This window comes from Halichoeres trimaculatus, unplaced genomic scaffold (assembly GCF_033239565.1).
Source record: "Halichoeres trimaculatus isolate MK-OKI-2021-1 unplaced genomic scaffold, fHalTri1.1 fHalTri1_scaffold_23, whole genome shotgun sequence".
In the NCBI taxonomy this organism is placed as follows: Eukaryota; Metazoa; Chordata; class Actinopteri; order Labriformes; family Labridae; genus Halichoeres; species Halichoeres trimaculatus.
In genome coordinates, this window is record NW_027437201.1 from 14,736,207 (window position 1) to 14,751,647 (window position 15,441).

Here is a 15,441-nt window from a genome sequence, read left to right on the forward strand (position 1 = left end):
CATATACAATAATCCAATTTTTTTCTGAATGTTTCATGCACAGATTTATTCACATCTGTGATGATCCTTTTCTATAACATCGAAGACTTAAACACACACAGGACTCAGAGTAAAGACTTCCCAGTGTTCGAAATGGGACACTTACATTCTGAATTTATACTCAGATTTATGTTTTTAGAGGCAAAAATGTCTAATTTCGTGGATAAAACTCATTTATTCACACAGATATTGATGAACTTTAAATTCAACTCCATAGAAATTACACCGTCTCCATGGTAACCAAGAAAACAACACGTGAAGAAATAGTCATTTTTAGCATTTTTTAAAAACAGTCTGGTTCCCATCTTTGATTTTCTTGATATTAGCAATACATTTAGATCTATTCACGAAATTAACCACAGTTTTAACCACCACAGCAGTACTGACACTTTAAACATCTCCCTGAAAAATCTGCACCACCAACAAAACCTGAAATTGGACTATTTTTGCACCAAAAAAGTCACCTTTATTTGCCTCACAATCGGAAAATTTACAGCTGCAAACCAATAAGTGTACAAAAAAATAACATTAAGAATATGATAAATTTCGACTAGATATTCATCTCAAACACAATCTCAGCCCCTTTAGTGTGATGGAACAAGTTTTATTGATCTTAATCGATCATCTATTTAAACTATTTATTTAAAGATTAGATACCAGCAGCGTAGTTTTGCCAACATTTGTTAATCAGTCTGAGGTACTTGTCCATGGTGAGTGCGTAAAAGTTCATTGCAGCTCAGCAAAAGGTCCCAAGGTGAAGGAAAAGTTTCCTACTCCGTTATAAGTCTCAAATAAATCGTTTTTCGTTCAAAAGTTGTTCAGGTGATTAATTTCCAACAAGCTAGCTTTTAGCGGAAAAATTTCACGTGCAGGTCGGCTCCGGTTAAAGTGCGGAAGGAACTTCCAAAAGGGTCGCAGTTCTAAGGTCACGTTGGGTCACGTCATGCCGTAAAGACGCGCTTGCGTATAGAAAAAATGTGATTTTTTTTTATTTTTTATTTTATTTTAAGAGCTAAAAAATTAATAAATAAAACGTGAAAAATCCTAAATAAAAATCGAAATTTGAAGAGTTATAATCATGGTTAAGATGCACTTGCATGAGTTACAAAAAAAAACACTACGATGATTATTACAATTTTAAGAGGCAAATACAAATACATGAATAATAAGGGAAGAAATAAAGAAAATGAGTGTAAGTTTTATGGTGAAAAAGTGCTAAAGAAAAAAAGCTATATCTCCCAAGAATTTGTTCAAAATTATATCTACACACACACACACACACACAAACACACACACACACACACTTACACACACACAGACACACACACACACACACACACACACACACACACACACACACACACACACACACACACACACACACACACACACTCATTAAAAATGTATATATGTATGCATGTCTATATATATGGAGTTTAAACTGTATTCCGTTTGTTTTTTTTTTGTTTTTTTGTAAGACATTGAGCTGCATCATCTAACCCAAATTTTATATTTTCTGATTTGTTCATACTTAAACAGTATTCAGCTGTCATAAAAGAACTTTGGACTGCCTGAGCAATATCACTTAAACTTGAATTTCATTTAATTTTTTTTCAAATACAAGTGAAACCCTGATTGGCACTCATGTTAGGTTTACTTTGAATCTTTATAAGTGGGAGTCGATTTTGGTCATTTTTTCACATGAACATGAGCATCATTATCTTCCTCGTTCCAGCTGCATCCTCTGCAGACACCTGATCGTCTTACTTGGCAAATGCTTTAGAAAAACCACAGTCAATCTCTCGTTGGTAAGTGGTGTTAGCTCTGTTGAGCCATGTCTGTGAATTGTATGATGCTACTCTGCCTACTTGTATTCCCTCTTATGCTTGGTTGACAAGCGGCTAGCTTGTCCATCTTATTGGAGATTGATCTTAAAGTCAGTTTAAATGGACCAAGATATATGATGGTAACAGTGTTGGACCCCAAAGTGTCTGAAAATGATCTTCAAAGGTGAATGCATGATACAGAAATACAAAGTCAATGCCTCAAAAAGGGTCCTGCTCACATTACGTGCTACTTTTAATGATGAATCGTGCCTGAGAACAGAAGCTTTGACTCTTTTTACTCTCTGCACGAACACACTTACACGTTCTCTGCCACAGGGTTTCTACAGACTAGAAGAAGATCACACCTTGATGCTTCCTTTTCACATATACACCTGTACAAACAGCTGTTTTATCTGTCCTACTGCGCCTCCAACTGGAGGAGAGGAGCAATGACCATACAAAAGATCATTGTAATTTAAGAGTGACAACATCTTAAGAGTAACAGCATCTGTGATGATCCTTTTTTATTACATCAAAGACTTAAACACACACAGGACTCAGAGTTAAGACTTCCCAGTGTTGGAAATGGGACACTTAGGAGCTCTTGACAGAAACCTCAGCATGTTAACAAAAAAGTTTGTCACTGCTTCACATTCTGAATTTATACTCAGATTTATGTTTTTAGAGGCAAAAATGTCTAATTTCGTGGATAAAACTCATTTATTCACACAGATATTGATGAACTTTAACTTCAGCTCCATAGAAATTCCACCGTCTCCATGGTAACCAAGAAAAACAACACGTGAAGAAATAGTCATTTTTTTGCATTTTTTAAAAACAGTCTGGTTCCCATCTTTGATTCTCTTGATATTAGCAATACATTTAGATCTATCAATACCATTTCACGAAATTAACCACAGTTTTAACCACCACAGCAGTACTAACACTTAAAACATCTTCCTGAAAAATCTGCACTACCAACAAAACCTGAAATTGGACTATTTTTGCACCAAAAAAGTCACCTTTATTTGCCTAACAATCGGAAAATTTACAGCTGAAAACCAAAAAGTGTACAGAAAAACGTTACATTGAGAATATGATACATTTTGATTAGATATTCATCTCAAACACAATCTCAGCACCTTTAGTGTGATGGAACAAGTTGTATTGATCTTAATCGATCATCTATTCAAACTATTTATTTAAAGATTAGATACCAGCAGCGTAGTTTTGCCACCATTCGTTAATCAGTCGGAGGTACTTGTCCATGGTGAGTGCGTAAAAGTTCACTGCAGCTCAGCAAAAGGTCCCAAGGTGAAGGAAAGGTTTCCTCCTACGTTATAAGTCTCCAATAAATCGTTTTTCGTTCAAAACTTGTTCAGGTGATCAATTTCCAACAAGCTAGCTTTTAGCGGAAAAATTTCACGTGCAGGTCGGCTCCGGTTAAAGTGCGGAAGGAACTTCCAAAAGGGACGCAGTTCTAAGGTCACGTTGGGTCACGTCATGCCGTAAAGACGCGCTTGCGTACAGAAAAATGTGATTTTTTTTTAGTAATATTATTTTCAGAGCTAATAAATAAATAAATAAAACGTGAAAAATCCTGAATAAAAATCAAAATTAAAAAAGTTATAATCATGGTTAAGATGCACTTGCATGAGCTACAAAAAAAATGAACAAGATCATCATTATCTTCCTCGTTCAAGCTGCATCCTCTGCACACACCTGATCGTCTTACTTGGCAAATGCTGTTGAAAAATCACAGTCAATCTCTCGTTGGTGTCTAGTGTTAGCTCTTGTTGGCCATGTCTTTGAATAGCATGATGCTACTCTGCCTTTTGGTATGCCCTCTTATGCTTGGTTGGCAAGCGGCTAGCTTGTCCATCTTATTGGAGATAGATCTTAGAGTCAGTTTAAATGGACCACAATATATGATGGTAACAGTGTTGGACCCCAAAGTGTCTGAAAATGATCTTCAAGGGTGAATGCATGATACAGAAATACAAAGTCAATGCCTCAAAAAGGGTCCTGCTCTTGCTACTTTTAATGATGAATCGTGCCTGAGAACAGAGGCTTTTGACTCTTTTTAGACTTTGCATGTACACACTTACACGTTCTCTGCCACAGGGTTTCTACAGACTAGAAGAAGATCACACCTTGATGCTTCCTTTTCACATTCACACCTGTGCAAACAGCTGTTTTATCTGTCCGACTGCGCCTCCAACTGGAGGAGAGGAGCAATGACTATATAAAAGATCATTTGTGATTTAAAAGTGACAGAAAAATGTGCAGCTTTGTTTTCACCATAGTAGTAGTTAAGTTTTGGCAACATGCAACCTGTTGATGAAATGTATGAAGATTGTTCATATCCTTTTTTGGGGAAAACTATGCCAACCCTTATGAGTTTTCAACAGCGCAGCTGCAGGTTTGTTTTCCTCAGTGGATACAGCCTCAGCGTGCTTCCTGCTGACGTCACATCTGTAAAGCCCTCATGAATGAAGTCTGATTGGATTAAACCTTCTCTACTCTGGCAGCCCCCCAGTCTGAGAGAACACCCTGTCCTACAGCGCGGAAGCTTTATGTTTGCTGTTTTCAAAAGTTGCCTGAAAGTCAGCATGTCTTTTGTTCCCGATTTTTACTTTATTGACAAAAAATATCTATCCCAATACAAACAAAGACAATCCCTCTGTCTGACCTCAAAGTCGTCTGACACTAGGTGATCTCCATCACTAATGATCCTAACTGTTACAGTATATACTAGAATAAGATGGATTGTATGTTTATTTATGCTTTATGCACAAAGGGCAGTATAAACAGTGAAAAAACACTGAGCAACAGGGCCTGTAAACTCTTCGACAGTCAAAACAACTGCTGTTGCTCTGCATGTTTATTTCTGCAGGAAATATCAGGAGTCCATGCTCTATTGACTATGTGAACAAATACAGAGGTACAATCTTACAAAAAAACAACCAGAATCAAACATATAACGATTTTCTATCTCACAAATTTGTCATACATTCTAAGGAATTAGGGGAAAATTTGTATTTTTTACGATGTCAAAATAATAGTCTTTTGTTTTTATAAGATAGCATGGTATTTTTTCAGTTGACGAAACTAAAAGGGAGAATGCTATCAGGAGTCTGTAGATTAGTGTGAGCAACTTGAATTAATTATTTTGAAATTGGGAACACAAGAACACTTTTTACATTTTTAAAGTAGTATTCAATCGCCCGACAGGATTTGAACGCAACATTTAGATTCCAAGCACAGCGTCGTGGTGCACGTGCCGGCTGTTACCCAATCTAGAGAACAACGCAGGTCTGCCATGTGAGCTTCGGAGGCAGCCAATCAGAAAAATCCTAGGAGGCCGGTCCGGGAACAACCAATCCAAAAATTCGGAGACCATGGAAGAGTGGGCGTGGTCACGGAACAGCACTGCACTGACCTGTTATGGTGATGAGTAGGACCTTATTTTCTCTCACATAAATGTTGATCAAAACAAAATTTAGACATTTTAAGATAAAAACTGTAATTTTTGATATCTTCAGACACCCTAAGCGTATTTGCAAACATTTTTATAATTCTATTTTCAGGTCATAATAAGTTGATTTTCTATTTTTCTTGAAATGTCGACTCAATATTGAATTGAGCTGAAAGCAGGGCAGAACAACTTAAATATGTCAATATTTAACATTTCAATTCTTTAAAGTAGGAAACCTAGCGTTCTTCTTTCAATGATTAATTACAAACTCACAGCTATTTCGGTCATTATGATGATTAAGGGAATAATTTAAACACAAAGCAATGCCAGTAAAGAAAAACTTAAAGAACAGTTCTAGTTTTTAAGTCAGCATGTGTACATTTTACATATTTAGGCCGTTTTGATGCAGTCAGAGTCAGAGGAAACATTTTGCAAAAACAGAGAGAGAAACTAAAAGCAGCAGAATAAAAATATAAAAAGTGATTTACAGATTAAAATTTCGTTATCTTTTATAGATTTCCCTTATACTAATTTCAACGTTATGAATGACTCACTATGTATAAACTGGTCAAGGAATTCTCCCTGATCTGCCTTTTGTTACTAGGGGAAGTGACGTCAGTTGCGAATGACAGCTTTCACGGTGAAGGAAAAATCCGACAGCCGAGTGAAGCTGCGTACGATTGAGGATAAGTCTATCAACAAAATCCGTCTTCATCCTTTTTCTGACAGATCGTAATGAGTTCAAATCTACAGGGAACATAAACTGCGCTTTTCACCCTTTCGGATGATATAGATATTACCTGGCTTTGTCTTCCAGAAAGAAAGAAAAGTGATGGTGAAAATTGTATTGTTAGAGAAGAACTGGGATTCCGGGGGAAGGGGGACGGTGAATTAGAGGGGGCTGTGAAGCTGTGAAGGAAGGTGGATTTTTTTTTTACCGAGGTGACAGAAGCAAACGGTTTGAAACGGACAATCTTGGAAAAGCAGCGTTAATTTTAAGTATACAAACGACGCAGCAGACGTGAGGTTAGATAACGTTAACGGCGAAATGGAGCTGAGAGTGGGGAACAGATACAGACTGGGCAGAAAAATCGGTAGCGGATCTTTTGGGGACATTTATCTGGGTGAGTATACTTTGCTATGTTAACTTTACACTTATATTTACTCCTTAGATGTAAGCTGCCATTTATTATTAACATATGCCGACCGAAATATATAAGATTCATGTTGTACTTACTGTACTGTTAGGCAGCATCCGTGCGGTAGTCAACGCTACTTTTCTTACATCTGTTTTTAAGGGACATATTCAGTGAAGCCATCTGGAGTAAAGGAGGAAGGAGGATTTGAGTGGAAATAAACGAGCTAACAATAACAAAATATAGCTAAATTTCATTAGCTTGTTAACTGACACATTACATAACAGTAGACTTGGCAGAGATTAGCCAACAGTTTCGTTTTACTTTTCAAACGACGCATTGTAATTGTCATTGTGCTGGTTGAAATGTGAAGCCAGCTGTATGTTTAACTAGCCTCGGTTGGCTGGTTGATCCCTGCTGTCCCTGAGCTAATTCAGGCTTTCAAGATGACCCGAGCCTGACAGCTAGCGTTAGCCAGGTCTGTGCTCCTCATACCTGATGGACAGAAACTACAACCCAAGCTAACACCTCTGTTTTTATACTATAGTACTCAAAGTGGATCTTACAGCTGTTCTGGATACACATATTGACTGTGGTTTGTTATGTTTGTGAAGAATTAACAATCGAGGCATCTGTCAGCTCCTTTGCTCAATAGCTTTTGATATGCAAACTCATCAGAAGGAATAATTGTGCTCAGAAGTTACAAACTTCTAGAAATATTGTCCAGTTTTTGGTAAATTTGACTGATAGTGTAGAAAACAGTGATCAGGCAACACCATAGTCAGGTATTCCCTTTTAATATCACAATGATAACTGTAATAACCCAAATGACCCTCACCAACAGTTTACATACCCCTGAGTGTTGTGTTGTGTGTACATAGTCGATGAGTTTGAGAGCTCTGCAGACTTTTCTCCAGAGCTGTATAGATTTTCTGGATACTAAGCCATGGAGAAAGCAAAATAACTCTCCAAGGACCTGTGAGAAAAGGTAGTTTAGAGGAGGATATAGATTTGAAAATGCCAAACTCTATAAGAGAATTGGAAAACTATTGGTTCTGTTGACAAATTCTATGACAGTATGTTAACATGTGTGCACAACTGTAGTTATTAACTACGGTCAGACAAAAACTGTGCTTTTTATTTCATGTGAGTTATTCCAATTAAAATATCGCCATGACAAAATCAGCAATATTATCATGAGAAAATGCAAAACTAGTTGTTGACACAGGAAAGCAAAGTATGAAGGCCTGTGTACTCAGGGCTTCCCTATGAAACAAATGCCAGTGTGGTTTCGAGCTGCTCAGACATGACAATAGAGAAGTTGACCCAGCATATGTCTGCCTGCAGAGCATGTAATTACAACTCCAAGATTGCGCTTGCATCATATGACCTTTCTGTTCTTGACCAGTGCAGATGATAAAGCAGACCAAGACAACACCCTAACAAACAACTGAAAGGACTGTTTTTCATGGATAACAAATGGACATTTAACTCACAGCATCTCAGACTTTCTTTCTAAGATGTATCCACCTTTTGGAACATGTATATTTTTTGCTGCTCTGAAATTGGAGGAATATTAGCAAATACCCAATTTAGAAATCAAAAAGGTGTTGATAAAGGAAAATAATTTCTGATACCTTCTTGAAACATATAGATGCACGCTAGTTCTTGTTTAATTTAGTTTAATCTTCCCTGGTTGAGATACAACAATGTCCAAAAGTGGTTGGTTTGGTAAGAGTTGTTAACACGGTAAACATTAAGGATGTTTATGATACCGCCCTCCTTTTCCATTCAGCAGAGGTTTTTGTTCAAAGGATTGAGTTCTGTATTCCAGCCGTCACTACAGGTGTCCTTTCCTGCTTAATCTCAAGGCTTGGCCTGACTTAATGTGACCTTTTTGGCTCACCGTTAGTGTAAATCAAACACGCATGACTCCCTTTTAAAGCCAGGTAAGACCTAGCCTCTGACTTTGTGTTGATGTGCTGCAGGGCAGGGATGGGCCTGGACCAGAGACTTGAAGTCATCTTTCTGTTTCTATGTCAGAAACAGATCATGATGGAGAAAAAGTTAAATAAAAAGTAAAACAGGGGCCTGAAAGACGTGTCATTTAAAAAAAGAAGAGGAAAACTGATAAAGCATCAGATTATTTGTGACAATCTGCAGCTTTTGTTCACAGTTTTTTATTTGCAGAATGTAAAATAATGCTAAACAGTTTAATGTTTCAAAACTCCCAAAGACTAAACCGAAGCTATCTGAATAACAAGATGCCATTCCTGTCCCTGACTGAGATGAACCGACCCTTGAAGGTCAGTAAATGAACCACCACTTGCTCTTTTCCAGGCACGGATATTTCAGTTGGTGAGGAGGTCGCCATTAAGTTGGAATGCGTGAAGACAAAACACCCCCAGCTCCACATCGAGAGCAAGATCTACAAGATGATGCAAGGAGGAGGTGACGTATCAGCTCACACGCTCGCTGCACTTCTGATCTCTATCCCGCCCCAACACATTTTCTATCTCCATCTGTCCTCGAGGTTTACTCACCAGCTCTGATACATATATCATTACATGACCTTTCTTTTACACCTTTCATATCTGCTCTCACGTGATCCTCTCACATCAACCCACCCTCTTCCTCCTCCATGTTAACATGATGCATACAGGGATTCAGCAGGTTGTGATAGCATGAGTCACCTGAAGCCAAGGGAAAGAGGCTGAAGCCCATCGTATTAATCCACTGGATGTAATTTAGTGTTTTTCTTGACAGATTTAAACCTATTTCCCCCTCTTTCCTTTTTTCATCTCCTTATCTGTCTTTATCTCTGGATAGCAAACTGAGGTTTTATTGCTGTAATTCTCTGAGCAATCAGTCACTGTTTTACAGGCCGTCAAATGCTTCCGTGTGTATCTTTCCATGTTTTATAGGATCCTGTGTCACTACTTGTATAGGGTATGAAAAAGCCAGACCACTCAAAAATGACGAAAACGTGTCACACCCAAACAGTTAGAAGGCTAAAGTTTGTAGCATTTTAATTTATGATTATTATTTCTTTATCATCCTAGTGTCAGATTGCTGCTTTGTATCTGAGACAGCCTTTTAGTTCAGTCTTTTGCATCTGAACTTTCAAAATCTCTGTGCTTCTGCTGTTGTAATTGCCGTAAATCTTGTTTCTGCAGTCGGCATCCCAACAATAAAATGGTGTGGAGCAGAGGGAGACTACAACGTCATGGTGATGGAGCTGCTGGGACCCAGCCTGGAGGACCTGTTCAATTTCTGCTCCCGCAAGTTCAGCCTCAAGACAGTCCTGCTGCTTGCTGATCAGATGGTAAGACCACCCACTCAACTCAAAAACCACTCCACAGCTTTAGACCACTGCCCACAGTCTCAGATTGTGTTACTACTCCTGCTGCTAATCCAGTGCTGCTAACAAGATTAATCCATAGTCTATAAAAGGATGTCCCAGACGTTAATATTGTAGACTAAGCTGAATATTATGTGCTGTATCTATTTCTTGCTGCAGATCAGCCGCATCGAGTACATACACTCCAAGAACTTCATCCACAGAGATGTGAAGCCGGATAACTTCCTGATGGGTTTGGGCAAAAAAGGCAACCTCGTGTACATTATCGACTTTGGACTAGCCAAGAAGTACAGAGACGCTCGCACGCACCAGCACATCCCGTACCGCGAGAACAAGAACCTGACCGGCACAGCACGCTACGCCTCCATCAACACACACCTGGGGATCGGTAAAGAGCAGACTCAAAAGGCGTAATCTCTTCAGCAGCTGATTCGTAGATGTAATGAACATGGCACTGACTCTTTGTCTGGTCTTCTGTCCTCTCCACAGAGCAGTCCAGACGTGATGACCTGGAGTCTCTGGGATATGTCCTCATGTATTTCAACCTGGGCTCTCTGCCATGGCAAGGCCTGAAGGCTGCCACCAAGAGGCAGAAGTATGAACGCATCAGTGAGAAGAAAATGTCCACCCCCATTGAGGTTCTCTGCAAGGGATACCCCTGTAAGTCTCTGATCATTTCACACCTCCTGGTGATTTTCAAGCATCATTCTAAGTCATAAAAATATATGTTGTGAATGGCTTTGCCTCTTTATTTTTTTGCAGCTGAGTTTGCCACATACCTGAACTTCTGTCGCTCCTTGCGTTTCGACGACAAGCCAGACTACTCGTACCTGAGACAGCTCTTCAGAAACTTGTTCCACAGGCAGGGCTTCTCTTACGACTATGTGTTCGACTGGAACATGCTCAAGTTTGTGAGTATTTGTCCGTATGCGTGAATCATTTTTCTCTTGAAGCATCAGCCATAGCAAATATCACCAAAAGTTTTGTCTATTTCTTATAAACCCTGTAAAGGTTGCTTTGTCTTTAACTGTCGCACCACCAGCCGGCAGGTGTTAAATGTTTGTTTCTGTCGTCCAAAGGGCGCCAACCGTGCAGCTGAGGATGCAGAGAGGGAGCGCAGAGACCGGGAGGACAGACTCAGACATGGAAGGAACCCGGGAGCCAGAGGAATGCCTGCAGCATCAGGACGACCACGAGGAACACAAGACGGAGCCCCACCAACCCCGCTTACACCCACATCACACACAGGTCAGTTCAGCTTTCCTCATCTGCTATTGGCTGTGCGTCTGGAGTTCTCTCTCTTGAATACAAAGGTGCTGACAGTATTCTTTGTTTCCATTAATGATCTCCAGCGAACACTTCTCCTCGGCAAGTGTCTGGTATGGAGCGTGAGCGAAAGGTCAGCATGCGACTGCACCGAGGTGCTCCCGTCAATGTGTCCTCCTCAGATCTGACGGGACGGCAGGACACGTCACGCATGTCCACCTCACAGGTACAAGACAGCTTTTGGATGCACACACTTCATCATTACCGTATGTCATAACCCATCAGTGTGGGCAGAGTGAAGAAGCGAGTTTATATCTCCTCACATTTTGACGTTCAGTCATTTTTATCACCATGGAAGGTGTCGTTTTACCGCTTAAACTCTTAATACATCAGTCTGTGGTTAATGGAGTGTGATGCTCTTACATGTTTTTAAGACTGATGTGTAGTCTGGGTATAAACCTATTAAAGCCCGACAGCCTCTGGGTTCCTGTCAGAGAGAAGTGAAAAGCTACCGTTAGTTTTCTCCAGCTGTGTGCTTGGTGCAGGATGTGGGTTCTGACTTGACTTGTTGGGCCTTCTCTCTCCCTCCCCCCAACCTCAGAATAGCATTCCCTACGAGCATCACGCCAAGTAGACGCCCGTCACGTCCTTGTGTGACGGCGGCAACAATCGGGTGAGTCCGTCCCCCTTAGCACCAGGGATGCATGGGTCACACTCCAGTTCCACACGAGGCTGCCTCTGAGTTCTGTGTTCAGTCCTGGTTCTTGCAGTTGTCATCCAGAGCAACTTTTAGTCACGTGTCCCCAATAAGATCTCTAGATAGATGAGAAAACATGTTAGGGTGGAGAATATCTCAGCAGCATCAACAGCTTCATTTAAATACTGAAGTTTAACAACCAGGAGTCAGGACTGAACATGTGAGCCTGACATTCAATGTGATTAAGACTTAGAGGAGAGTTCCTGCCTTTTCAAACCTCGGCCCTTCATATTAGCATCGTTTGGGGTCTTGATGACTGAACTTCATTTGGACCCCAAAATATTTCAATCCAGGGTCTAAATCCAGCAGGAATTCCCCTCTAAGCCTAATCCGTTAATGTCATATTAATCTGTACCTTCACAGCCCTGAGGTAGCGCCTCTACCTGGCAGTGGATGACATCATATCTGCACTGTACCCTCCTGTACAGTCAGACTGTGACTGTTATCTGAGCAGGAGGCAGAGATCCTGTGAGAACTGGAGTGGATAATGCATCAAAGTGCATCAGAGCCTCAGAGTGTAACTCCCTCATTGCCTATTCAGGGTTGCCCCTTTTAATCAGCTCTGTGCCTGTGGCTTGTTGCTTGCGCTGTTGGTTTGATGCCTGAGGCCACATCGATCAGATGGCCGGCCCGCAGCTGTTAGCATCCAGAGAAATGTTTCCTCCTACACCCCACAACCCCCTCCAGCCTTGCTTGGTGCAGCCCGGTGTGTTTTCACCTGCAGATTTCTGCTTTCCTGGTTTCTCACTTTAAACACGTGCATGGTATGAAGCTACCTGTCAATGTTAAGCTTTCTCATGGCTTTTGTTTACAGCATGTCAGCAGAGAGATGGGGTAGGATCAGATAAAACAGTCAGGTTCTTGTCTTCCTTGTAGGGAGACTGTTTATATTTGCATGCACTTTAACTTGTTGCTGCAGTAGACCTTCACTTAATAACAGGACAAAGAAAACCTTTAGACTTATTTATCTCAGACTTAAAGCTGTATTTTAATCTTCTTCACTACAGAAACGTGATGATCTCTGACTCTGTAGCCATTGTCACAGATATTCTCTCCTTCCCTCTACAGCAGCACAGAATGGACAAACTGGCTCCTTTTTGGATTTAGTGAGATGTTGCACAAAATGAACCAGCTTAAAGAAGAAGAGAGTTGTTGTAAGCAAAAGAATTAGTGTTGTGGAGGTTTTTAATGTCACAAAGTTGACAAATAAAGGGTTAAAAGGCCTTTTGGCCTTAAAGGCAGCTGTTGCTTCACAAACAGGAGGATGAATTTCACTAAATATTCCCATTTCTACACACTGACATGACCATTGACTTGGCTTCATGTTTAAAAAAATGCTGAAGGGACTGAAAGGCTGTGTATCTCTGTTCAGTGGCAGGGATCAGACATGGAAAGCTTAATAACTCAGTCTTTAGATCATATGTGGAGTGTGTTCTTGATCCCCTGGTTTCTTGTGTTTCCTGCAGATGGTGTCCGGTGTTCCACCTGCTGGTCTCCATCTTCTCGCTCCTCGATGAGCTCCCACATTGCAACTGGGCACACAAACGCCTGAAGCAATCTGACATACTGAAACAACCACCACCACTCTGAATACTACAGCTGTCATTGGACGCCAGCTTCAGACGCAGCATTAACTGCTCTCTGACTCCCCCTGTGTCTCCCTCTGTCCTCCTGTTTCTGTGCGTCGCTCCGGCCTCTCCAAACTATGAAGGAAGCCAGACCCTGGAGCTGTTCTGTCCACTTTTTCAGGACACACTGCACAACCCTCCTCACGCTTTTTCTAGGACGAACACGGCGGCCTGAAAGTCTTTTCAAGAACAATGACTGATGAAAACCAAACAGGCCCCTTTGCCCTTCTTTGGGAACTTTCTGATCCAACATTTCCACACTCATAGTCCGCGACAAACACCTTTGTTTTTTTGTCTCTTTCTTCTTCTTCTTTTTTTTTTTGCAGTACAGTGTAACCAGCAGCTCTCCATTGTGTATATACGTGTATGGGTAGTTTTTGAGGTGTGATGCTTTCATTGGTATTTGCAGTTTTCATTCCCTCCTCCTCCAGTACCAGCCACTTCCTGTTTCGTTTTTCCTTTTTGATTAACCGCACTGATGGATCTCGTCAGCAGCTTTATAGCCATGTGTATTAATAAAAGAAAGTACTTCTTTGCATGTTTAAGAGGTGAGCCTTCAGAGTCAGGCGTGGAGGCTCGAGCCAGACCGAACCCAAGAACATACCAAACGTGCGCTTTGGTATCGGGTGCAGAAAGGTTGCGTGCTTGCTCGTGTGTTGACGAGCTGTTCTGTGTGTGCAGCTCCAGATGTGCTCTGGTGTTCTGTCTAATGAGCCCTCCCCCCTTTTTTAGTGTTCGGTACAAAAGAAGTGCACTTTATGAGGGGGTGAGGGGGTCATGTGACCAGATATTCATCGTGTACAGATAAACACTCAAATTTTTCTTACTGGTCTTATTTGGAAGCTGTGAATTAACTTGTAATATTGATGTGTAAATGTTTTCTCACATTTTTTGTTTCATGGACCTTTAGGGATGAAGTCTGAGCTCTGGGCCACCCCCCTTTAGTGTATTAGAGCTGTGGGGATGGAACAGACAGCGGAGATGTTGCACTGAATGTGAGAAGTTTTGTACAACATGCTGTCGTCTCCTGCTCTCTGTGTGAGAGGCTTCATGCTTCTGCACCAACAGGAAATGAACTCTTTGTTGACGACAGAAGCTGACTTTCCTCCCTCCCGGCTTCTTCAGCAGCATCTTTTAAGGGTTTTTATATCTGACTCAACTCGTCTGACACTAATACTAACCCTCTGCTCCTCTAACAGCCCTGTTGTAATTCATTCTTGCGGCTGCTCATACTCAAGTTTGTGATTTTGACCTTTGACCTCTTTGGTCAGACACTCTACACCTATTGAATTACGTAAGCGACCAGATCAGCAAGATTTACTTTCTCACATTTATATTTGCCACTGTATTTGTGTACTTAAAGTGTAAATAAATGAATAACTTGTATCTTCTATGTTTCCTTGCTTTGAACATGGATCTAAACAAATCTTTGGACCAAAACCAGAGCGTTCTCCTTCATATATGCAGTGTTTTTTAAGATCAAATTAACATGACATAGTGCATGAAATTCAGCTGCTTATTGCACTAACCTTTAAGAACTACAAACAGAAAAGCAGAAAACACTCTGACCACGATTATTCGGCTGCTTTCCATTCGGTTGTTTCACCCAATTTTAGGCTTGCAACACAGTTTTTAGGACAATATGTTCTTTGCTGCATTACTCAAACTCTGCACTGCAAAAAATAAAATCCAAGCAAGTGTTAAAGACTTAATATAAGTCACATTATTCTGATTTAGCCCAGAAAAATGTATTGCTGGGAGATATTAAAAAACAAAGATGACATTTGTTTAGTTACTTGTATTAAGACATTATTCTGATTTCATAAAACTTGACAAGTCATTTTTTCTGACCTCATTTTCAGATTTCTTTTTAATTAATACAGACAACATTTATCTCCTTTGAATATCTTGAAAGAAACTTTCAGTTTCTACAGTGTGATGGTTGCAGTT

General features: G+C 40.5%; 1 protein-coding gene across 2 annotated transcripts; it reads left to right on the forward strand.

Moving 5' to 3' along the window:
* Positions 1-5,977: 5,977 nt before the first annotated feature.
* On the forward strand, positions 5,978-14,864 carry csnk1db (casein kinase 1, delta b). 2 transcript variants are annotated; one of them, XM_074662677.1, is made up of 10 exons: positions 5,978-6,467; positions 8,820-8,930; positions 9,656-9,804; positions 10,000-10,228; positions 10,330-10,500; positions 10,603-10,751; positions 10,920-11,088; positions 11,193-11,332; positions 11,708-11,779; positions 13,330-14,864. In XM_074662677.1, the coding sequence occupies exons 1-9, from the start codon at positions 6,392-6,394 to the stop codon at positions 11,738-11,740; spliced, it is 1,227 nt and encodes a 408-aa protein (XP_074518778.1). In that variant the 5' UTR covers positions 5,978-6,391; the 3' UTR covers positions 11,741-11,779; positions 13,330-14,864. The 2 variants fall into 2 exon arrangements, with proteins under 2 accessions (XP_074518778.1, XP_074518776.1); XM_074662675.1 differs by lacking the exon at positions 11,708-11,779.
* The last annotated feature ends 577 nt before the right edge of the window (positions 14,865-15,441 follow it).

Bases quoted from the DNA above. Each gene is read 5' to 3' on its own strand.
- csnk1db (XM_074662675.1), top strand. From the start codon at position 6,392: ATGGAGCTGAGAGTGGGGAACAGATACAGACTGGGCAGAAAAATCGGT. The intron at 9,805-9,999 runs GTAAGACCACCC...TTCTTGCTGCAG, and splicing joins TGCTGCTTGCTGATCAGATG to ATCAGCCGCATCGAGTACAT. The intron at 11,333-13,329 runs GTACAAGACAGC...TGTTTCCTGCAG, and splicing joins CACGCATGTCCACCTCACAG to ATGGTGTCCGGTGTTCCACC.